Below are 25,864 nucleotides of genomic sequence, written 5' to 3'. Positions count from 1 at the left end.
AATCCCCAAAAGCCATATCAAAATGAAGGAAGTATGCTGGAGCACTCTAAAAACCCTCTGCCACTGAATTGTCTCTAAATGGACCATTTTCAATCCCAATTTATTTCTTTATTTGCCACCTAGTCTGTGAATTCCTCCTGCAACCTTTTACACTGCATAAACAAGTTGGCTATTTGAGCTTTGCTGTCCTTCCACTGGGCCATTGTCCAACCCATTCAAGATGTTGGAAATAAAACTGCTGAATCATATCCTTGTTAGCTGGGAGTCTTCGGTTCTTCCCCATCCTAAAGAAGATAAATATCAGTAGGATACCTTTGGTGCAGTCATGGGAAACCTAGGAGCTTTAGGCATGTAGGCCAATATAGAAAGTGGTTGTCCTTAGCAGAAAAGTCTAAAAAGAGCATCCATATGCTACGAAAGCGACCGTTTAGTCATAAACTGCATAGTTTCTCCACGACTAGTACACATTTAGCCACATACTTTTGATCCGAGATTCAAGAATAGTCTATTGCATGGCAATCCACCCTTTTGACTGCCAGCCACAAATGCAGGAATAATTTCAAATGGAGAAACCTCACACTGCCATTAGGCTGGCCATCAGGTAAATGGAGAACGAACAGAGGGTTGTCCGGGACATGGATGCATATTATTTCAGCAATTAAAATTAAGCAAAGAAGGCCCTCAGATATGGGCAATTCCTTCAGTTATCTTAAGAAAGCCCTCTAGATTTCAACCCGTCTAACAATTCTCAGGTATTAGATACAGCGCATGAAGCATTTGGGGGACATCTGAAAAGTGGATGGTATTGGAGCAGAGCCAATTGTACACTCATGTATGTTTCTGTCCCTCTCCTCCAAATTAATGTTGTCCTATCATCACCAACCAGGGTCCCCAGGTCCTTCTCCCACCCCTGAATGTTGTACACCCCACTCCATCAAGATGCAATATACAGCTGATGCAAGGCCCCGTTAGGGGAGATCGCCTCCTATTACGTCTCAAACAGTTCTTAACCAGCAAGTCCCTGATTTAACCGAACAATGGAAGGCACAATGTCTATTCTGATAACACTATAGTTGATCACCCTTGGACTTAAATACTTTGTCCATCCCCCAACCAGGTCTCTTAATTTTCAGCAACTGCCGTTTCCACCTTGGTAATGCCCTCCCTTCTATTCCTGCAGAAAACAGGGTTGCTAAATAGCAGCATAAAAGCAAAGGAAAATTACATCACTGGCAACCTCTAAGAAATGTAATTCCACACCTTGTGTGTGAGCCTTTACTTTTAAGATAGATAAGGATGATTCATTTCAGAAACATATGAAAACTGTGCATTAAAGCAAATAAGAACAGGGAAGTACATTAGGAATAGTTGAAATTCAAGGTAAGTACTGAATGGAATAAGTTATTTGAGCCAAGTCACACCTGCCACCCAGTAACCATCACTGGACCTTCACCTCTGGTTACGAGCCACATGACCAAGGCATTGTGGGTATGCAAATTAGCCCATATGCAAGCCCTTTGCTCGGAAAATTGTCTTCCTCTTAAGTTCAATGCAGCCTAGTCTTACAGTCTTCTTCTTCTTAATTATCGGAGGCATGGGCGGACCCACAGTATTGTAGTTGGAGCATTGGGGCATGTGTACCAAACACCAGCAAAGTTATGGTGGTATTAAAAACATTTGAAAAAACCCCATTCAATTGTAATGTGAAAATGGAATACATTATTTTAGCTAAGTCACACATGCCACAACGCCACCCAGTAACCTTCACTAGAAGTTCACCACCAATTCAGGTTCATATGAGCAAGGCATTATGGGTATGCAAATGAGACCAAATGCAAGCCTTTTGCATAAAAGAAGTGCCTTTCCCTTAAAGAACAAGAATTGAGAAAGGAAGGAAACACTATTACCCTGCCTTATAATAAGGCTGTAACACTTTAAAAGTCCTTCCCTTTTATGGTGAGTGAGCTTAGTGCTTTTTAGAGTCCCAAATCCCAAGAAGAAGGCTTTGAAGAGAGCCAGGAGTCTTGTGAAGTGGAGAAACAAGTTTTGGACAAGCCAAAAAGTGAGTAGAAGTGTTCCAACAATGCAGAAGCAAAGGTAAGTAGCAAAGATTAGGGGGCCTTCTCCCATTTAGATCACTCTAGGGGAGCCCAGGGAGCATTCTTGGACAGAACTACACCCATCACAATAAGGCAAGAGAGAGGTAGGGTCAGAAATGTGTGCCCGTTCAAACCTTAGGAAAGGGGGTTGGGGGGGGCAAGCAGCTATGCAGGCTCCTCCCCATTCTCTGATTCCACTAGAAACCACCCTTATTGCAGATGTAGAGGTAGTTTACATGATCAGGTCCAGATAAGCAGCGGTTCTGAACTCTGATGAGATGGTTCCTGATGCTGGACATCTGGATGACCCAGAAAGCCTAAGCTGCAAGCCACCTTGAGTCCAATGACAATCAGAGACCCCCAGGATACGATGCAAGAGGGAAGCAGTGAAGTACACACTCAAGCAGCGACAGGCGACTCTCATAGCGAGCGCAAAGAAACAGCTCTTGAAAGGCCCCTCTTTGAGTTGCAGAACAGCAACTGTGGGATTCCTTCTTTTATCCATGAACTGAGCAAGGAACAACCATAGCACTCCAATTGGACGAATCTGCCCCAAACTGCCAATGGCTGTCCAATCCAGAACAGCCCCTTTCTCCACGTCTGCCCAGCAACAGACATCCATATGGGGGGAGGCAAGGGGAGAGTGGATTAGGAACAGTGGCCCTCCAGATGAGGGGTGTAGCAGGCCATTTTATGCACTTAAATCATTTGAATATGAAACATTTTAAATTATTTATATGCTCATCATTGAAGCAGGTTATTCACAGCAATTCTTTATGAAGTACTTCCCTATTTTCTCCAGTAGGCAGCACTTTCAAATTCAGTGTTGGGCTATGGAGCAGAAAACAGGGCCGGCGTATGTGCAGGACTCTTTAAAAGGCAGGTATTTACTGTCAGCTACAGAGAAGGGAGCAGAGCCATGTATGCAAACACTTCTAAACTAGGCCCGGTTGTGGGTTTAAAAAGTCTGATGGTCTAGGGCCTTTGTTTCACAAATTCTCAGGGAATGTGAAGGTGAAAGGATTGGAGGTGTGGCTGTGCCTTCTCATATTGCGCTTATGCCAGAAGAGGAGAAATATATAGTGTGGCCCATGTCATGTGAACATGCCATTACATAGGGCACAGACCACGCCCGTGTTTGACTCCAACAAAGGGCGTGGAATGATTAGCTTCCTCAGCAAAGATGGGCCCGCCTACTAAAAGTCCATATGCAAAGGGTTAGGTCTCTCTCCACTTGGCTGGACTTGCAAAGTGAATGGTTGTGCTGTGGAAGAGATGGTACGACTACTCACTTGTGTATCAACGTACTGCTGTGTTATATATTGTATCTCGCCCACATTAACCTCTTACACAATTTACGTTTTTTGTTTAAACAGTGCTACAAAAGTCTTATCAATTACATGAATGCAATTGCTTGGCATTCTACAGCAAGTCCTGTAAACAGCAGAGTAGCACTGTTCTGATATTCCAACTCAGAGCCATGAACCTTGAAAGACTGTGATTGTGACCTGAGAGGGCAACACACATGCAGTAAAAAAAATACTAATTCAGACGATCCACTGGGAGAAACCTTCAAACCGATTTGGCAGCCTCACATTCAAGTTGGATCCCTGCTTCGAGCTCTTTCAACATACTCAAATCTTCATATCAGAGCATAAAGATTCTAGCAGGAGAAGCAGCCAACAGATAATCTCTATTCACAGTCCTGCCATCTTTTTCGTCTTTACTAATGTCTCAGCCTAACAAACCAGACAAGTGGATCTAACACTCTTGCATCACAACCTATGAACTTCAGGACCTCACATTGGTTATGAAGGGTGAGTACCATTTGCTGGCGAGTTTGGGGATGTTTGAATGTTTTATTTGACGTTTACTGCAAACAAACCTTATTTGACGTTTACTGCAAACAAACCTTATTTGCAGTAAATGTCAAATAAAAGTTTAACTGTGCATGGCTGGCCTTTGGGTGGCTGAATTGCATCAAATATGAAGTGACATGCACCATTGTACAAGTAGCACTGGTAGATTTTATCACCATGGGGTGAGTGCAGTTCGCTTAGGTTGAGTATATAAACTAAGAAACTCACCCTGCTGCTCAGATGAGATTTTTAAGAATTTGCAAGGCCTGCACTGTAATCACTGGGGATATTTGGTTCTATTTGGTCTACGATTAACTGTGTTCTGGTATGGATCAAGCCTTGGTAAAGCACACAGAAGTGCCTTTGTCTTCTCTCCTCTAAAATACTGGGTGAGAGAAATGCATGCAAAGGAATTAAAATACATTTTCAAAACAACAGGACAGGAGGGAGTGTATTCAAATTGATACTGTTCTCTGAAAGGGAACATGATGGGCCCTTTCACTTTATATCCGTCCCGTCTCTCATGAAGTTGGTGTGCATCTAGCTAAGATTGATCAAAATAAATGATGTCACAATCGGTAAGTCACCTTGTATAACCTGGACCTATGTAAAGATAATTTTTCCATGCCAGTTTACAACATGTACCAGGCCAATGCACAAATCCTGAATAAACTAGTGAGGAGCCATCATTAAAAAGGTATGGGTCTAGGAGGGGTGCATTCAATATGGTGCCCTTTATTTATGACAAAGAGACTGCACTTTAAATATATGGAAACACAGGAAAGCTGCACCTTTCATTTCAAGCTGAAAAAAATGGTACTTACCTTTATCAGATCCCATAAACAAGTTCTGTAGAAAAAACAAAAGTTCCCATTTAATAAACACAATCCATTAATTTTACAACAAAGTTGTCATCTTTCAATGATAAACATGTATGTTTCTCTTACAATGGAGAGCTTTTCAGTTGTAGTGTATCGAGCAAGGATTTCACTGCGCTTGCTTGACCATGGCTCAAAGTCGCTCCCAACAGCATCTTCTTTGTCACGCTTCTTTTTCCCATTATCCTAAAAGGAAAGAATTAGCAATTACAAAAACAGGAATCTTTACTTCTCTAGTATAAAGATGATATTGTGTCATAGAACTGAAAGAAATAATAAAATATACAATATAACATGTCCAACCAACATAGAAGACTATTGTGGAGAATCAACAAAGAAGTTGAACAGAATTCAAAATGTATTTCTAAAAACTTTAATAAATTGATGATCAGTTGACATGCTTTTTGTATTCACTTTCACTCAGCGACAGAATGCTATGGCTGTAGCGCTTCACGTTCAAACTTTTTTTTACATCTATTAGCTGTGAATGTTGTGGGGAGCTCTCTTCCACTCCATTCATAAGACATGTTGCTTGGCTCACCTATTTGCTTTCAAGGCGGCTTGTGGACTCTTTGGCACTTTTAATACATTTCCCACAATGCATCTCTTTCACAATGATGCATGTAAGGAAGCAGTTCTACTAGTGCTGTGGTGATGGCTTCAGAAAATAAATCAATAGTTTTACACACAGTCTCCCCCTTGAGTTAATCCTGGCTCTCAGAACTGTAGTGTAACTGAGCAGACTGGCTTCACAGAGTGTATTACGTGCATCAGGAAATATTCACAAACGGGTGACTATTTTAAAAACACAAAGGAGTGACATAAATAACAGTAAAGTGTCATAAAAGACATAAAAAAACACCATTGTAAACCATTATTAGGCACAAGTTTACAAGTAACACTTTTAGATACTTTTGTTGTGTCTAAAATGTTTGTCCATTGACTAACTTATCCAAATTAACAGGCAGCGCCCAGTTATAGACTAAAAAGTTATAAAGCAGTACATGGTTTAGGGTTGAGTAAGGTGCTGCCCGCTCCTCCTACCTTGGAGCACTCTAATTCCACTCACATGGATATTTTGGAAACGCTAAGGAAAGCAATCCAGGAAGTTAATACACCTGCTGAAACTGGATTGAATCAGAAGCCCCCTGATTCCAGTATGAATGTCGAAATTGCTCCCCAAGGGCCCCAATTCCAGGCTTTGGCGTCAAATAAAAAGTCTTTCGTAATCGGACTTGAGGGTACTACGACCGCATTAGGTGGTATTCGAATAAATCGTCCCTTTTTACTTGCCTTGTTCTCAAGAATTCAACAATTAAGGATATTAAAATCCGAAGATATCTTGAGAGTATCACTGGCAAGATTTAACAATAACAGATCATTATGTTATTTACCATCAGAGTCGGTTATGAAGTGTTTATGGATGAACCGAGAGGAAATTAAAGAACAAGGGCTCATATTAACGATCTTTTCGGAAGAAACTGCTGCAAGTGAATTTCTCGCATATTCATGCTTGCCTGCAGTTGATGGTGATGATTCGAAATTTCAAATAGAGATGAAAGACAGTGACAGTGAGGTTCAAGAGCTACTGAATTTAATTACTAAAAACAATGGAGTTCCGTGGCTTAAACCTATGCTAACCGCTATATTGAATTCTAAAACACCAGTAACCAAGTCATAGCCACTGTGAATCAACAAAATCTCGATTCTTTCTTGGAATTCATGTGGTTTCCAAAACATAATGCAAAGGTTTAATTTGCTTCAAACGAATAAACGTCCCACAATTATACTTCTTAAAGAAACCATGAAACTTAGTCCCGTCTTGCTGCCTAGTTATAATACCTACTGTGCAACTGCTTCAAAATCAAACCAAGGGCGCCCTTCGGGAGGCCTAGCTATTTCAGTTATAAATACTATGGAAGCAAATACCAAAATGGTGTGGGAATCTAGGAATCTTTTAGGTATACTACTGATGAAGTCTAAGGATAATCGTAGTAATATTCTAATAATTTCTTTATATTGGAATCCTACTACAATTAAACTAGAAGTTATGTTTGATGAAATTGATAAATGTCTTGAAAGTGTTGTGAACAACTACTGTCCTCTGGAAATTGTAATTGGTGGCGATTTTAATTCCAATTGCCGTAAAAACCAGATAGTTGAAACATTTAACAATAAGGCAAATGCAAGGACTAGAGGTGCTGCTTGGAAATCATATTTTCAAGATTGGTATTTGGACATGGTAGAAGCAAATGAAACATGCCCAGGATTCACTTAGAAATGTGGTAACCATTCCTCGATGATAGATCATATATTTCTGTCTCATAATCTACTTGCTGTAACCTCACCGCTAAATATAAGCCCGATAAAGCTTGGCGATCATGCTGAAATATCTATTGTATTACAATATGATAGCACTCTACTGCAATTTGATCCTTCTGTAGTTTTCCCTGAGGTCGATCGCCATCAGCTATCGCTTAGATGGAGCACAGGGCTATGCAATTACTTTGGAAAGTATGTTTTAAAAATATAGATAAGATCAAAGGCGACAAAACAAAATCAGTTATGGAGATATCAGCTGAGTGCTCAGCCATTGTGAGAAGAGGCCTGGTAGCTCTTAGTTCGAAGTTCATTAACAAAAAACATTTACATCCATATGATCCAAACTGTAAAATACTTAAACGAGAAAAAAATAAGGAACTGAGACATTTGAGAAATAAAAAGCTTGATCATGTGATCTATCAATCTCAATGTAAATCGATTCAGCTTAAATACAAACAGAAACTGAAAAATGCTCGTTAAAGCACTATAATAAGATGAACTGTTCTCTAATCAGAGCAATTTGCACCCATGACGTGAGAACAATTTGGCGTACTATAAAAAGTTCTGAAAATCATGTTTCACTGCCTATGCCGAATTGTATCCCAGACAAAATATGGTGCGACTATATAGCCGCGAAATAGCAGCTTCCACCAAGATTTATGCATGTACCTGAAGTGTAGCTATGTTACAACGAGATGAGCCGTTTTAGCTGGTCAATCGATGACATCAAATGGTCAATTACTAAATTGTCATATTCAAAATCAGCAGGACCAGACGGGCTTCCCCCATGCGTCTATAAGGCGGACCCTGATTTATGGGCTGAAATTCTCAAAATAAAATTTCAATCAATAATCCGATCTGGTATAATCCCATGTTCATGGCTATCTTCGAACATCATTCCAAACTATAAGGAAGGAGACCCATCGATGCCTTTAAACTACCAGCCCATCTCGTTGATTGACACGGAAGCCAAGATATTCGCTTTGAACTGGAAAAATTAATTGAAAATAACGACCTCTACTCAAAGTAGCAGACGGGTTTTCGCAAAGAGATGAGTACTTCACTTAATGCCTTGATAATGGCACATGCCATCAAGGGGGCAAAAATCAAGCAAGCAAATCCTGTTTATATCGCTCTTATTGATATGTCATCAGCATTTGACACTGTAATACGGAATATCCTATGGACGAAAATGTTGAAGATGGAAATTCCGTTACATCTATTATACTGGCTTATTAAACTTCATACAAACACATCTTATAAAATAAAGCTATCTGATGAGGGGTGTACTACAATAGCTGATCAAGTTTGGTGTTCTAAAAATCTACTTTCTGTGAAATTGGGTACTTTACGCCTCCAATGGCTTGCATTCGCTGATGATATTATTATATTTGACCCCCACTCCATATGGCCTACAGGCCAAATTACAACTGTTTGAAGCATTTGCAAATGCTCACAACCTTTCACCAAATCCTGCCAAAACAGCTATTATGAGGTTTGGTAAAGGTAACAGATGCAAAAGCTTACAGTGGAACTTTATGAAGACCTCATTACCATTGATTACTAGCACGATTTATCTTGGTTATTATATCTCAGAGAAAAACTTGATTACAGCTTGGATGGAATTATTACACAGTAAGAGTAGGCCTTTACTTTCACAAATGAAATTGATTCATGCGAAACATTGCAAATTCTCACAGGTTCCACTTATTGATTTTTATACGCTAAAAAGTAGAAAGTATCTTGTTGTATGCTTTGGATATTTGCCTATGTGATACGAGTACACATTTGGACTGCTTACAGGGTACTATGTTAAAGTCTGCTATGTTCTTTCCCATGTCTCTACCCAATCCTATAATTAGGCACGAACTAGGTCTAGTGGCTCTATCTACACCGAGGAAATGGCGACAGCTAACTATCTATGCTAAGACCTGCTTTCCGCCAAGAAATAGCCTCTACACAGCCATGAATGAAAACCTGAGTTCATGCAATACGCCATCTATAAGGGAGTATCAATCAAATGTGAAGTCACTCTTGAGAGAATTGGAACTGTCAGTTCATGATGTATATTTTCGACTAGGGTATGCAAAGAGAAAACTTTTTGAGTTAGATTGGATTTCAACACTTCAAAATGTAGGGAAATATAAAATGTACACAGAATACGCAGCACATACCAAAAAACGTATTCCCAGATACTCTTATTTTGACTTATTTCCCTGCAATCAATATAGAAGAGCATTTTTATGGTTTAAGTTTAACCTATACCACACACGTGAAAGGACTACATTTTGGAACAAGGGAAAAGATGGCATAATTTGTGAACAATGTCGTTTCCCTGAATGTTCCGAGCCTAAAGAGACACTAAAACATTTGATTCTATATTGCCCATATTTTAAAGAAAAACATACTACCCTTTTGATGAAATTTGTAACCTTGGAATATGATGACTGTTTGAATGTTATATGGGTAAGAATGATGCAAGGAAATCATAAACCCTTAATAAATGTGACTGTGTCATTCTGCAAGCTCATTGAAAAAGAACTGTCATATTTCGAAATTAAGTGATTTTATGTTTCACATATATGAATTTTACTTGATTTTGTATTGTATTATTCAATTCTTAAAATGATGATCTTTAAGAAATGTAATGAAATGTGTGGAATTTTAAATAGAGAATTTTGTATTGAAAATGTTATAAAAGTTTGTAAAGGTTCTTTATCTTTTGTATTTTGATGTACCAAAAACAAATAAAAAAAAAAGTTATAAAAGTCACTAGAGTGTAGTTGAGCTGCCAAGGAGGTAACCTTCAGACTGGCAACTATGATGCACATCACCAGAGAAGATCCAGCCCCAGGTTTGATGACCACAGATTCTTGAAAGAAAGAATGCAGAGTTGGATCTAAGTTCAAGTTGCAGTGAATGTACCCAGACCAGATGATCGGGACAAGCAACTGATTAAAAGTCACAGGACCTCAAACATTTGGACATAGCTGCTGAAAGACCTGGAAGTCCAGGAGCCCCACGAGCTGGGGAGAGTTTGAAAGTTTGGGTTTTAATTTTCCTAGCTGTACCGGTTTGGGATGCAGGTCTGCAAGTAGATCACAGCCAGTGGGTGAATGATTAACTATACCATGACTCACTAAGAGGTGACCCCCCACCGCCCTAAATCAGACGACAGCAGCAGTGATGAACCACAACTGTGCCCTTCGGTTGAGGTCAGAGGATGCTCTAGTCTAGACCAAGGACAGGACACAGAATGGCAAAGGTCACGTCCAAGGTATCCTACAAAAGAGCAGGCAATTGTGAACAGCAGCAGCAATGGTGTTTGGGTACCCCCAGCGGCTCTCGCTTTTGTCCCAAAGAGTAACATGGTCCAATAGTTTCTAGGAAACCAAACAGGACTGCTGCACAAGAGGAAGAGCCCAAAGCAAGATTCCCCAGAAAGAGAAAGGCAGTGCCTAACTGTTTAGAGTATCTGGGGTCAGCAGCAAACATTCCAGCAAGGAGTCCTCTCCTACATCTTCTCTCAAGCTACTGGGACAAAGTTTTTGTTTGATTCTGATGAACGGCTCAGGGACATACACACAGAGGGCTGGGGTGAACCTAGCCCTCCAATCACCATCTGTGCACCATTCACAGTTCTGGAGGCCTACCTCACTCCTACTTTCACAGGCACAGACAAAGGGAAGTGATTAAGGTGTCGAGCAGACCCTCACCCAGATAGGGCTGGATCCAATCACACAAAACGGCCTTTGAGGACACTGAGCAAGGTCACACAGTCAGAATGGCCAAAATAGCAGTTCCCTCGTTGAAAAATGACAAAAGCCCACAAGAAAACATCCTGCTCAAAGGGTTTTATAAAACACTAGGTAGCCATTTTGCTCATTTTTAGGGAGCATATGGCTGCCATAATAGTAAAAAGGCTACACTGCAGTGCAACCAAGTACAATGGTCACACCGAATACCAACCTGTATTTCTGACACACTTTCTATGTGGGAAACTCACCCAAGAATAGAATGGGCACTTTGTATAAGTACCCCTGGCCCTGGTAGACTAATTGGCTATCAACAGGACACATCAAAAAAGTGAGTTGTAGGAGATTCCAAGATGGCTGTGCGCGAGTGAACACCACCTCCACCGCGCTCCCGACCTCAAGGCCTCATCACTCTGTGAACCAGGAAACCAAGCCCTCCCCAGGCATCAGAAACCGTGGAACTGGGCACCAGAAAGCATTCTGAGACATCGGGCCGGCCAGCTTGCCCTCCAACGACCCAGCGGGCGAGCCCTGGCCCCCCTCCCGACACAGCTAGAGATGGGCAGCAAAGGTCACCCAGAACAATCCGGGGAAGAGCCCCACGTGGGACCCCGACCTACCCCTCCAGCCACAGGGGGGACTGGTCCCACCGACGAATCGAGCAACAACCCCTCCTACCAGCTATCAAGGCCCCCGGAAGATAGACGGGACCACCGGCTGGACAGGCACAGCAGGATCCCGCTAAGTCTACAAGCGGGACCTCCAACCTGCATAATACGCCCAGCAGTCGCCCTCTCCCACTCCAACACTGCAGGAGCGGAGGACCCCTCCCTGCGCCCACTGAGGCACTGACACCGTGAGGGGCGGAGAGCCTCCAAGGCTTCCCAGCTCACCCCCCGGGACGAGGTGGAACACAGAACACCTGCGCCGCCCTGCCTCTGGGCCACCTGCACACAAGGCCCGCCGGGACCAGCATCCACTCCCCCAATGGGGGATACAAGCTCAGCCCAGGAAACAAGCCATGCCCCCTCACCAAAGCGCCCGCTAAAACAGATTGCCCACAGACAAGGGAAGGACCCCACCGGGGCACCAGGAGCACCGTTAGCCCTCCGAGCCCCGCAGCATATACCCAACACCCGACCTCATCAGAGCAGAAGCCCCCAGAGCAACCCGGGGCAGGCAGTGCCACATCGCTTTGGGCTTCGGGAGTCCTGGAGCTGTGGGAACAGATGGTCCTCCAGAGCACCATCACAATCCCGGGACCGCTGCAGGCGCCCCCTCACTTCAGACGAAGTGACCCAGCCAAGTAAGTGTGGAACTCCCCTCCTTCTCGAACCCGCCCATCATACCAACCTCCCCGACTAAACTGACTGAAAATTCCAAGAGCGGATCTCCCCTTCCCCGGTGGCAGAACTGCCCCAAACATAGTGTGTGGGCAGGCCCCGTTGATCCGCAAGCAAATCCCCACAAAGGGCGAAGCGGGGGGGTGGGTGAACTCCGAGAAGTGTTCGGCGGACCCCTAAGGGCCGGAACACTCAGCCGGAGACGGGGGGAATCCCCTAAGCAACACCCGAGCCGACCCAAGGGCGCTATACCTTGGAGGGGGCACTCACACTGTGTGGACTCCACGCTGCACCAGCACATCCCAGAGGACAGGGACCAGCGAAGGTAGCGGGGCACCCAGACCGCCCATTGAAGACCGGGGCCAGCACCTAGGCCAAAGACAAGCTTCCTGCAACCCCCAACTGCAGCTGCACAACCGCCCAACTAAGAGCAGCCCAGCAGCCGCTACCCTTCCACCCAGCAGCCCCACGTATTAAACACTGCAAACAACGTAGCCCGGCCCTGGCACTCATTCCCAACAGGTCCCTGCCTCCTGGGGAAGAACCAAGCCCAAACAGGAGCGTCTGCCTTATCCCAAGGGTATCTATTGGATCATCCGAACACCAGAAAGAAAGAACGGGAGAGGGTGTACGGGTCCGAGTGGGAGGGACCAGCCATCACAGCACCGAGCCCGGACCAACGTGCCATGCACCCACAAGGGGCTCAGCAGGGGCGCACCCTCCAACCAATCAACCCTTGCTCACCAGAAGTAACTGTCTAGAGCACAATGTCAAAAAACAGGAATAAAGACTCTCAGCTCCCACCTAGAAATCCTAGGAAGATGCAAGAAGGACCACTAACAAAGAGATGGGCCAAGGAGACCGACCAACTCGGGGCGCTCCCCATCACAGACTGGTCGGCAGACACAAGGACGGATACAGAGCAAGAGGACCAGGACAGACCAGTGACGCAATCGGCCCTCAAACACCTCCTAGGTGAGATTGTGTGCAAGATCACCACGGCAGAACAGAATCAGACGTACGCTCTGAGAGAGGACCTGGTAGAGGGCCTACATGAGATAAAGCAGGACGTCAACAAGATTGAGGCAAGAGTGCACACTAACTAGAGACCAATACAAGAACTCACGGCAGATGCTAGGAAAGCGGACACCCTGCTAGAAATCCTAGCAGCGGCCACCTACAACCTAGAACTTCAGGCCGAGGACTTGAGAACAGGTCTAGCAGATTGAACATCCGAGCCAAATGCCTACCAGAAGCAACACAGGACCAGGACCTAGCGCAAGTCATTAAGCCAATCTTTGGAGACCTCCTAGCACTGGACATTGCCACAGAGATTCAATTTGACAGAGTCCACAGGGTTGGCACGCAACAACAGGAGCCAGGAGCAAGACCAAGGGATGTACTGGCGGCCTTCCACAGCTACACCCTCAAAGAATGAGTCATGGCCAAGGCTAGAAAAGCAGATCAGATTACCTTTAACGAGGCAGAAATATTCCTCTACCAAGATCTAGCCCAGGCTACACTCATCAAAAGGAGGAAGATGGCTCTGGTCTTGGCATTCCTGAGATCAAAAGAAATCCGCTACAGGTGGGCCCATCCCTTCAGACTGGCCTATGAGTGGCAAGGGAAGAAACAAAAAAAAAAAATCACAAACTGTGAGCAGGGTCTCTCTCTGCTGGACATGGACAACGACCCCCAACTACAAGCGACCCCCGCCACCAATGCACACAGTACCCAGAGGCCAAGGGAATGGTCCACAGTGAAAACCAAAAGAACCAAGAAGGGGTAATCCCATCCAATCTGAAGATCCCCCTCAGCCCGGCCACGACTGGGATTGGATGGAAACAACCTCTGATGCCCCGATCTGAAGCCTCTCTACACAAGATCACTATCGCCTGTACCAACTCGCCTGCAGAGGGCGTAAGTTAAGTTAAGTGATGTTCAGTTCAGTTTAAGTCAATTTATCCAGTGCCAAGTTGACAGCCTAGGTATGGGAGTCAGGTATGGGAGTCAGTCAATGGCCTAGCGAGGCCCCGTGAGGACGGGGCAGGGGGGGGTTGGGGGGGGTGGGATATGGACTCTGGGAATGAGAGGGCAATTCTGGGAGTAACCTAGGGTTCAACTCTTGGCACAACAAATCGAGGGCGGCTGCGCACCAGTTGAATCCACCCAGGTGGGGGGATGAAGGGGGAGAGGAAAGGGAGGGTGGGCAGGGAGGGAGGATCTGGTGGGACCAGGCAATGATGCAGAGAAGACACACCAGGAATCGGGAAGAGGGGAAGGGGTGTCCCCAACGCCACCCAGGGCTGCAAACACAGGATAAGGCCTCTAAGGAAATACAATGGCTAGTAACGACAAGCTGAAGATCTTAACTCTAAATGTAAAAAGCCTCAATTCACCAATTAAAAGGAAAAAGATAGAGAGGTTCATGAGAAGGGAACAACCTGACCTGGTAACACTACAGGAAACACAAATCTAGACCCAGGACAGACAGAGAATAAAATTCTGGGGGTACTTGAGAATCTTGCATGCAACGCAACCCGTCAATAAAGGGGCGGTTCTTCTGGCACTCAAGGACAGACTTGACCTGAAAGTGACGGGATTGGAATTGGACAACCAGGGGAGATACCTAGTGGTGGCTATGGAGGGGAGGGGAGAGATGTACACCGTGGCAACACTATACGCACCCAACACCTGTCAATACGCTTACATCCAAAAAGCCCTGACCACCCTCGAACACTTCGCGAAAACACATATCATACTAACTGTGGACCTTAACATGACCTGGGACCCTAACAAAGACAGACGTAATAGCCCTCCAGGAACACAGGGAGGCCCGTCAGAGGCGCTTAAGACGAAGGTGCACGATTTGGCACTAGTAGACGTGTGGAGGGAACTGGAAGGGGAAAAGGAAGGCTACACCTTTTACTCGCACGCACATCGATCACACTCGAGAATAGACTACAGCTGGGTCTCTAGATCGTTACTTTGAAGAGTCACGAGTAGTGGCCTGGGCCCCATCGCACTCTCGGATCATGCCCTATAACCATTATTCTAAAAAGGAACCAGTCTCCGTCTGGCCTGTGGAGATGGCGATACCCGTCTCCACTCTTTAAAGACGAAACGCTTGTCCGGGAAGTGGCCGAAGAAATTAAGGCCTTCTTGAGACAAACAGGCCCGGGGATACTGCTCCTCAGGTCAGGTGGGACGCATTCAAAGCAACGATCAGAGGTAGAATTATAGCGATCAAAGCCAGAAGGGACAGGGAATGGAGGCTGGAGGAGGCCAGGCTAGAAGACAAACTAAAGGACATAATGGCTAAGAAGGGATCTGGGCAGACCCCATGGATAAAAAGGGAATACAGGGCCCCACAAGGGCAGTTAGACCTAATACAGATAAGGGAGGTGGAACGCAACTTGCTACGCCCCAAACAAAAATATTACATCAAAGTGAAGAAATCAGACCGTCTGCTGGCCAGACGAATGAGCAGGAAGAAACTGACAAAACAATCAAAAACATTAAAATTGAAGAAGGGAAAACGATCACCTTCAACAAGGACATAGAGAGGGTGTTTGTCCAGTTCTATACTGACCTGCACATCTCAGAAAACCCATAACCAACAACCCAGATAACATACTTAAATAAGATATCTACCGAGAATAACGTCAGACGAGAAGGAATACCTGGAAGAGGAGTTAACTAGAGACGAAGTCCGAGCAGCAATCACATCCCTACCTAACCAGAAGTCCCCCGGCCTGGATTGGCTTTGTTGCCGAATTCTACAAAACACGTAAAGAACTACTTATTCCCTATCTCGCAGACCTATTCAATCAGATTGGCAAGGACAGGGCCATTTCAAAATCTATGGAAGAGGCAAAAGTGATCCTCATTTCAAAAAAAGGCAACGACCCCACCGAATGCGGTTCCTACGGTCCCATTGCACTAATAAATGTCGACACAAAGATCCACACGAAGATCTTGGCGTCTAGAATAGACCACATTCTTCCCAAATTAATCAGCGCCGACCAATCAGGCTTCATCAGGGGATGCCAGACTGGGGATAATGGCAGGAGGATAGCCCATCTGATCGAAAAGTCACACAAAAGAGGAATCCCGGCACTCCTACTGGCGATCAACGCAGAGAAAGCCTTCAACTGGGTTGATTGGGGATTCCTCTTTGCAACCATCAGAAAGATGAGCTTTGGACCCAAATTCTTAAATAGAGTAAGAGCCAACTACAGGCAGCCGATGCTGCGGCTCTCCATTAATGGGCTAGTTTCGGAATCTGTGGCAGTAACCCGAGGTAAGAAGCAGGGGTGCCCCCTGTCCCCTATGCTGTATGCCCTACATCTCAAACCCTTCCTAGCAGCGGGCCGTGCAAACGAGGAGATACAGGGAGTGCCTTTTGGAGGGAACACACATTAACAGCATTCGCCGACTATATGCTTTTCACGGTGTCCCACCCAGAGACCTCACTCTCTGCGATTGAGGGGGAGCTTAACCTGTTTAGGGAAGTCACCGGCTTAAAAATAAACCCAGCTAAATCCGAAATTCTCAACCTCACGACAACAGTCGAGCAGGAACTTAAATGGTCCTCCCCCTATTGATGGGTGGAACACTCAATAACGTACCCGGGGATAAAATTGACTAACACACTGGGGAGCCTATACCAAGCAAATTATCCACCCCTCCCGGAGAAGCTTAAATCTGAAATGGTAGACTGGGATCCACTAGCGATCACATGGATGGGACGCATAAATGCACAAAAAATTGTAGTACTGCCACAACTACTATACCACTTTATAGCACTCCCGATACACATTCCGCGAGCCTACATCAGAGCCCTATGCAAAATAACCACCAGATTTGTCTGGAACAAACAACCTCGGATACTGGCTGCAAAATGAATGCAAGCCCCGCTTACCAGGGGGGGAATGGGGTAACCGGACTTCAGAGCTTAGTACATAGCATCCCAGATGAGGGTCTTTATGGACTGGCAGAAGGACGACAGGGTAAAGATCTGGAGGCCTATGGATAGAGCAGTCTCTGGGGGAGACCTGGAGGGTATACTATGGAAAACAAAGGCTGACAGACCCCCGCAGATGTATAGCAGCTCCATCACATAACTTGTGGGAGACACATGGGACGAAGCGGTCAAGAGGACGCACATTACTACGCTCCCTTCGCCGAACACACCGCTCTTGGATAATCCACAATTTACACCTGCCCACAAAACACACGCATTAGATTCCTGGCGACAGGGGGGCTGCCTCAAGGTTAGAGATATGTTCGAGGGGGACCACATTAAACAGTTCGACCAATGCAAATCAGACTTTAACCTGACTGAAAAGGATAGGTACACATATACGTCCACCCATCCATGAAACAAGCAGGGGTTCGCCAACTAACGCCATTTGAAAACGGCCTGAATAGAGACCCAGGGGACACCAGAGTAGTGGCAAACATATACAAACACATCAAACTTGGCAAGGACCCTCCTCCAAGGACATTCGTACCAAGAAGGGAGACCTCCACAGGGTGCGCGATCGAGGAATCGGAGTGGACAAAGCTATGGGAAAACATGCCCAAATTGACAAGTTCCCTCCAGATTTGTGAAATCTGGCTCAAACTAAAGTTCCAGTGGCATCTGATGCCAATTAGGCTCCACAAGATGTACCCGGGCTCCTCTCAGAGGTGCTGGATGGAATGCGGAGGGGAGGGATCATGGAGCCACATCTGGTGGGAATGCCCCAAGATAGATCAGTTCTGGGTGGGGATACAGGAAGCAATTGAGCAGGTACTAGAGGTTAAAATCCAGGGGAAAAGGGGGCTCGCAATGATTGGTGTAGATGGCACACTAGAACAACTCAAATCAAAGCCGGCCCACTAACTTTATGCGATAATGATGATGGCGGCGGCCTTAGTACTGGCACGCAAATGTAAGTCCTGGGACCCTCGTTTGGACCATGAATGGATTGCAAAGATATGGAACGCTGTAGCCAGGAGTGGCTCACCTACTCCATCCAAGGGGACCACAAAAGGTTCCGCTCAGACTGTTCAAACCTGATATCATACCCAAGGGAAGGTGCCCGGTTAGCGTGGTGTCCAAGGAGTATGGGCAACCTGGGAACAATGGACCGCCCAGGAGTGGGGTGATCTGGAAGGTCTCACTTCGTAAACTTTAACAATGGACTGATCCCAATGAGACAATCATTACCCGCAATCCGACAGTCAAAAGGAGTCGCTCTGCAAAAGGAACTACACCCGAATGATAGGAGGGAGGGAGGGATGCTGAAAGGGGGGGATGGGTTCCAGATGGAATGTGTTAATGTTGAAAAATGCCAATAAAAGTTATGGGGGGAAAGTGAGTTGCAGTCTAACATGATGTTTTAATAAATGCTTCACTGTTGACAAAAATAAGTCAGCACACTATAGGGCAGCAAAAACTCAAGGGCTTCCACAGTTGGCAAAATGAAACTAAAAATAGATTTCTCAACGAACACTACATATCTCATAATGCGGAAGGTCTCTTTTATCTCAGAGTGTCTTTGGTACCTTTACTTTGTTTCCCAAACTACAGGGACTGATGTTTCACACAATATCTTTCAAAATCCCAGAATTCAGCAATTCACCACTCATGTGTTCAAACTCCTGATTGATGTGGCTGGATCTCTGGCTTGTCAGCAGTTACCTTAACTTCACCTATTCACAGGAGGCTACTTTTCTCCCAATCTTTGCCCAGCCGCTGTGACTGAAAGTGGATAGCTCGCCTGCTCGTATCTGCATGGATCCACTCACATCCTGTGAAGCACTACTCACTCTAAACTCTTAGCAAATTCCTCTCCTACCACACTCTGCAGAGCCACTCAAACTTCTCACTGCAGGTTGCTTCTCTTTAGAATCCTGGCATTCCTCTCTTACCTACTCTATATCATGTCTACAGCCCCTCGACTCTCTTTTATTGTGTGGTGTGTAAGGAAGGCATGGTATCAAACAGTAAGACGGACACAAGCGATCACAGTTCAAGGGTGTTTATTGAACTTCAATTGGGTTTGAAAAACACCTATCTAATCCTAAATCTAAATATGGGAGCAAGCTACCACCATCAAATAATCCGCCCTAGTGGTGTCTTGTCAAAAGGATCTATACTAATAAACGTATAGCTAAGCCTTACTTTTAAATACAAATAGTGTGGGAAACAATGTTATGCAAAAGAAAGGTGTTCGGGAAATGATATGCGAGGATATTCAAGCCGATGGCTTCCCTTCCCCACATTTTCAGCACAGGACAAGGCAGCACACTGGAGCTTAGCACAGTCTCTGGCTTCTCTAGCACAAGGGTGCAGTTCAAAACTTCAACATCATGGCATTCTCTGCCAAAGTCTCTTTGTCATTCAAAGTCTCTTTAAGAGGGCCTGATGCAACACAACAAACATCAAAGTTCTTTCTTGTTAAGATTTCACATGTACCAATTCTCGGGTGATTTTCTGTTCACCCCGGGTCTACTTTGCCACAAACTTTCTTTACTGTATCAACATCGATAACTTTCAAATGTGGGTGGGATTTAGCTTGACCCATTGCAGGACCACTTCAATTCCCAATTCTCTACAACTCTTTCACTTTTCAGCTGGATACCTTGCAGAGACCTTCGATTGAGCAAACACGTGGTCAAAGGTATTGTATCTTGGTTTCAAAGTTCAATCACTCATCAGCAGTTCAACTTTACTTGGGTTTTTTATCATATGCATTTCAAACAATGTACCTTACAGTGCTTGCCATACAATGTTGCTGCTTGTAACCCTGGCTTCAACACAGACCGGTCTTGTATCGGTTTGCCCAAATCACTGGCTGTGTGGATTTCACTGACGCTGCTTTGTTCTTGGAGCCAAGGACAGTACCACAGCAGCTGGCGATTCTCCCCGCCTTGATTATCGATGCAGGAGGGTCCTGGGTATCTCTGACACACCATGTAGGATTCTTCAGAATGTTTTCCTGGTCTTATGCTTTCCAATCTCGAGGGCAGCAATGATTCCTTGTCGAAAAGGTTAAGCGAACTTCCCTCCTTGCGATCCCCTTCTGTTTTGCTGTCATTCTTCTCTCGTTAAACTGCCATCTTGGAACTGCTATTTCATTGTGTGTTTTGCCTCGCTCAGTGTGCTCTCGTGCCTTTTATCCATGTGGGGAAGTGTAATGGAAATCTGGTGTGTGTGATGGTCCGTATTTGCCTGACCGTGCCGGACCATTGTATTGGGACAAATGATGTATACGGCACAGTCTGTTTTCTCTCATGGCGGGCTGTTCGGGAGAAAGTATTTGTGTTGTAAAGGGGTTGGGGGGACGTACAGCTCAAAAATATCCTACTCGATAGGATGGGGTAAAGGGGATATAGGGAAGGTGATACAGCGTCTCACCATCCGGTGTCCTACTCCCACTCCCCGAAGACCCATTACCGAGGTGATCCTCCCGCACTGGTCAACCCACAGGAACTGGATCCAAAAGCGATGACCTTGTCTTGGCCACCTGGATGACAGATCCCCGGGACTTGTGGCTGAGACACCTTCTTGTTTCTCACAGGTGTCACTTCTGAACAATAGCAACCACAGAAAAGGATTTTTAATTTATCTCGTGGTAATCTGTTTTCTGTCCTAAAACATAGGTGTGCAACGTTTCTCTCTTGGGCAGTTTTCCCCACTATACAATCTCAGTGAGAGTAGCCATGAGCACAGATAACATAATAATAATTATTATTATATTAATAATAATAAGTGGCAGACATAGAAAAGAAAGTAAATCAGCAAAAATGTATTGTTCCCAGCAGACTGCCTTGAAGATAAATTGCAGCAATTATCAGACGGCTCTTTTATGCAGAAGGGAACCTCCGAGCACATGACAAAAAACAGGATGGTTGTTTTGGCTAGGTTTTACCAGCAAGCTGAAGAAGTGACAACATTTTTTAGATTTTGGAATATTTCTGTTTTTTATTGAAACAATTTGGAGCATTAAACAGAACACTTCATAAGCAATTAACAATTGAGGATAAAGAAACAGTAATAACCAGCTAAAAAGATCCACCGTAAAGAAATTTCCAAACACACCCTGTGAAAAAAGAATGTTTTAAAGAAAACACTAGCAGAAAGAGTAGACAATTCCCATGCAAGACATGCACAAAGTCACATTTTGAGCTGGAGTAGCAGAGGAGCATGTAGCAGCTGAAGACAAGGTGACAACCCTTTAGAAAAATGTGCAGATCCTCCTGACAAGAAACTTTAGGAACAAGCGGATGAGGCATTTGAGGTCGAGCAACGTTCAATTAGTTGGCCTCCCAGAAAGAAGAGAGAAGCCCTCAATCAAGTTTAACCTGGAAGAGTTGGTTCAAAGAGGTGGTGGGACTCATAGGCCACCCTGGATTTTTTTTCAGCAGTGAGGGAATCATAGGGTACACCTGCATGCCCACTGCCTCTAGGTGTAACAGAAAGAACAATAGTCCTGAAGCGCCTACGTTATAGAGACAGATACAATCCTGCAGGCAGCACAGACACATGCACCATCGAAATAGATGGACATAAGTGGGGGTCTTCCTCGACTTCAGGAAGAGAACTCAAAAAGCCCACCAATCCTTTGAAAGGAAGTAACCCTCAATGAATAATGAATGGGACACTATTCTTCAACGGCTCCTAAGAAGATGGGATTGGGCGAATGGAGATGTGTAAGGAGAGCTGGCAGAAAAGGAAGGTCAGGGGCCTTGGCAAAGGAGACAAAGCGCAGTACTGAGATGATCAATTGTGCAGACAGTCTAGTCACAGACACAATGGATAGTCGAGCAGTATCTTTATTGGCGAAGGTGTCCTCCTCTGGTCATGCTCTTTGCAGGGACACAACGGAGATACTGGAGGAGATCTGAAGCATGCAGAAGCCCTGGAGGTAAAAGTGATGGTGGCCGAGAGACAAACACCGGCTACCAATCGTCCTTTCGAAGAAAACACAGAGCAGGTGAAACCGTGGCAGAGACTTTCTCCCCTGAGAGTTTGTTTGAAATGTTTGTGTTTTCTAATTCTTTCTTTTCTTGCTGTAATTGGTAGGTTGTACCAAGTATAGAAAGGAGTGAAGAGTTGCCATCTACAAGGGTATGAAAGTCTTTGCTTTTTTTATTTTGATCAGATGTAAGGAGAGGCCTGCTAATCAGACCCCCATTTCATAATGCTCCATGCCAAAAGCATAGTGTACTCATGTACCTTTTGCTGTGACCAGTCTCCTAACATCTCCGCAACTGATCTGCAGTAACAGCAGTGCAGGTTCAAATGTCACATGTGCATTCCTGAAAGCTGCTGGACAACAAAGTTTCAACAGGTAGAGGTGGCTTGGTGCAGCTTAGTTAGCCTGCAGGTACATTAGACTCCAAATATAAGGCATGTCTAATTATGAAATGGTGGTTACTGAGGTACACAATTACAGAGGCACGTCAAATCGGGCAGCCTACAAGTGTCAGTTTCATGCCCAGCTATGACAGGGCCAGTATGAATCAGCTGTTTGCCTCCTCAACCGCCATGTGGGACAAATTCCAGGAAGCTGCTTTTTCGATTCCCTCTACATCAGTGGTCTTCAAACTTTTTATGCCAAGGCCCCCCTGAACAAACAAATTGTTCGGGACCCCCCTACCCCGGCCCTCTGTTTTGGCGTTATTTTTTTTATAGCGATAGCTGCAAAATGTGCGATGTCCATACACAAGCACACTGGATTGTTTTGTATATAAGACTCTGACGGGCATGCCGATCAAAGAAGTTGCCCCACATTGTAAATCCACTAGGCCAGTGGTCTTCAACATTTTTTGGCCTGGGCCCCCCCGCCCCCTGAGCAAAATTTGGGCAGGCCGGCCCCCCCCAATAAATGCCAAATGGACGGTATGTATTGCGCACCGTCACTGCACCCTACTCCCAGTATAGTCTCTGGGCTCCCCCACCTGCTCCCATCACAGTGGCTGGGCTCCCTCATCCAACTCCTACCCAGTCCCTGGGCTCTCCCCACGCCATCACACACCCTGGGCTCTCCTCACCCTGCTCCCACCACTATCTCATGGTTCCCGGCCATCCTGCTGCCACCACAGTCCCTGTGCTCTCCCATGCCGTTCCCAACACAGTCCGAGAGCCAGTGGCGATTGGTTATTTTTTTAAGTGGAGGGGCATACCATTTCCCCCAAAAATGCAATAGCGACCGAGCGCAGTGAGGGAGTCCGAACCAATCAAGACGGGATTCCCCCCATTAATTTTTTTATGAAATAATGGGTTAAAATGTTGCATGGTAGAGCATTCTTTTAAAAAAAAATTGCTAAATAGCCAAACAGTTTGTAATTGCTGCTGGAGGGGCCCAGGGGGCAGGCATGACATGTTTTACGTGTTTTACTGGACATCCACTGGAGTCTTTGGAAAGAATCTCTCATCACAGAGTTGAATAACTGCAACACCTCTTAGGATTTCGATGCATGGCTTGTGACTTTAGACATTTCAACTGAAAAGTATCATGAATTTTTCTTCTTTTGAAATGTGCACACAACCAACGATCCATTAAAGATGGTGTCGCCAGATCAGGTGTTACGCTCCTCTCAAACTGATTGGCCAGAAGCAAATAACTTTCCACCTGTGAGTTTACAGCCTACAGGAACCTGCTACACTCAGGAGTTTCTTCATAAAGAAGCTGCAACCTCTGTTGATTTGCCAATGGTGTCGCATATTGGCCCTAGGGCTGACCTTTGTTTCCCCCAAAATGACAGACTCCGTCCCTCCTCCTTTAGCAAATAAGTCAACACAAAAACCCAGTTTGGCATTGATGGAACCTGTTTCTGTTCCCATGCCAGCATGGCCGGTTGGTCATCGGGAGGCTCAGAAGCCTAGAAGGACAGACCTAAGGACTGTGCGCCTCAGGAAGACTAATATGCCACCCCTGGAGGATGATGACACAAAGGCCCTAGTGTTGGACACTCAGAACTTTGTTATTTCCAATGTCCCCAGACCAACAAGAATGAACCTAGAGAAGCACTCCATAATAAAGTCCTGGCCTGGCTACGTGCACAAACGGAGTCAGGCGTAGTGCGCTCTTCCGACTTAAAATTCCTGCACAGAATCAACTTGGGCAGTTGGTGCTCCCAAGGGAATAGTGACTGCATTGTGCTAGGAAGTGGATTTAGCACTCTACGTATGTACCTGAAACTTTGTAAATACCTTCCTATGGGCTCTACAAATCTTGAACTTATTATCTGATCCTGTTATCTGTAAATCTGAATCTTTCTCTTACCTATGGGACCTCACATTTTTGATGATTTCAGTATGATGCTTAGTTATTTACAAATGTTTATTCTTACTTATTCATTCTCTGATGCTATTCTGGATTGCTCCCTTGTATTTATTTATCTTTTTTATTTATTATATTGATGTTGTTTGTAAGCTTTGTTTTGTGTAGCACTCTGAGGCCTACGGTGTGTAGCGCTTTATAAGAAATAAATCAAATCAAATCAAATCCATGATAGATGTCCAGCAAAAATATACCATCCCTGTCCCCTGGCCCCCACTAGGCCTAACACAATCAACATGGTTATGTGTGTGTGCAAGGCGCTGGGGTGACAAGGGGGAAAGCATGGTATTTTTGACTGGACATCTATGATAGAAATCCAGTAAAAAATACCATCCCTGTCCCCTGGGCTCCACAGCACCTCAAAAGGACAGCTGATTTTGGCAGGTGTGTAGGGGGATTGTGCAACAAAGGCATTTAGGCATTTTTAAAATGCCTTTGTTGTACAACCCTCCTTCCCCCCCCCTCTATCCACCACTTGCCAAAATCAGCTCAACAGACCAAAACAAACGAAAACACACACACATACATTCATACAGCATTCACTCTATCATTCACACGAGCATCCATCACCATACACTCACACAACACAAGCCTTCACGCATCCATACACGTTTCAATAAAATAAATGAACCTAAACATACCTTCTGCATTGGCCTGCATGTTGGTGCTGAAACGCCCTGTTCCAGGCTGCTCTGTCTGTATGTGCGAGGAGGCGCAGGTGCTCCCCCTCGCACATACAGACATGCAGTGCCCCAGCCAGCATTTCCAATGAGCTATGCAATGCTGGCGAAGCAAAACGCCACAGCCTTGCATGGCTCAGTGAGCATGTGCGGCTGGGGAATTAACTGACCTGTCAAAGGGAAATAGGGTTTCCCTTTGACAGTTCAGTCAGCCAAGGAGCACTCCCTCATCTGGAAAAAGCAGCTGAGGGAGTGCTCATTGTTCACTGGGCTGGCTCCTTAGCTCCTCCATTATGGGTGAGGGGGTCAATGGAGGGGCGCCCCCTCGCCAATACGGATGAGCTGCCAGGCTCGGACTGGCCTATAGGCCAATGCCTGTAGCAAAAATACAAAATGCTAGTGTGGGCTTGTCAAAATGGGGCACCTTTTTGGCCAATGTGGACAGTTTGATGAGTTACTTCACTATGCAGTTAGTAATATTGACCATTGTTGCAGAAGAACAGGTTACTTACCAACTGTAACGTTCTTTCGACTGGATGTTCCTCCCACGTATTCCTCATATTAGATATATTCGCCAGCTTGCTGCT

General features: G+C 45.2%; 1 protein-coding gene across 3 annotated transcripts in view; it reads right to left on the bottom strand.

Annotated features, from left to right (window-relative positions):
• Positions 1–25,864, bottom strand: part of VPS35L (VPS35 endosomal protein sorting factor like) — a 1,734,364-nt gene that overhangs the window by 1,445,954 nt on the left and 262,546 nt on the right. For all 3 annotated transcript variants that reach the window (XM_069647157.1, XM_069647156.1, XM_069647158.1), the window contains exons 4-5: positions 4,906–5,022; positions 4,783–4,807 (exon numbers count right to left, since the gene is read on the bottom strand). In XM_069647157.1, coding sequence (XP_069503258.1) covers positions 4,783–4,807; positions 4,906–5,022 — 142 coding nt within the window. The remainder of the gene's footprint in view (positions 1–4,782; positions 4,808–4,905; positions 5,023–25,864) is intronic.

The sequence above is a fragment of the Ambystoma mexicanum genome, chromosome 2q (genome assembly GCF_040938575.1).
Source record: "Ambystoma mexicanum isolate Mex_15411 chromosome 2q, UKY_AmexF1_1, whole genome shotgun sequence".
Classification (NCBI taxonomy): Eukaryota; Metazoa; Chordata; class Amphibia; order Caudata; family Ambystomatidae; genus Ambystoma; species Ambystoma mexicanum.
Note: the sequence above shows the minus strand (reverse complement) of the source record. Positions and strands in the feature narration are given on the sequence as shown.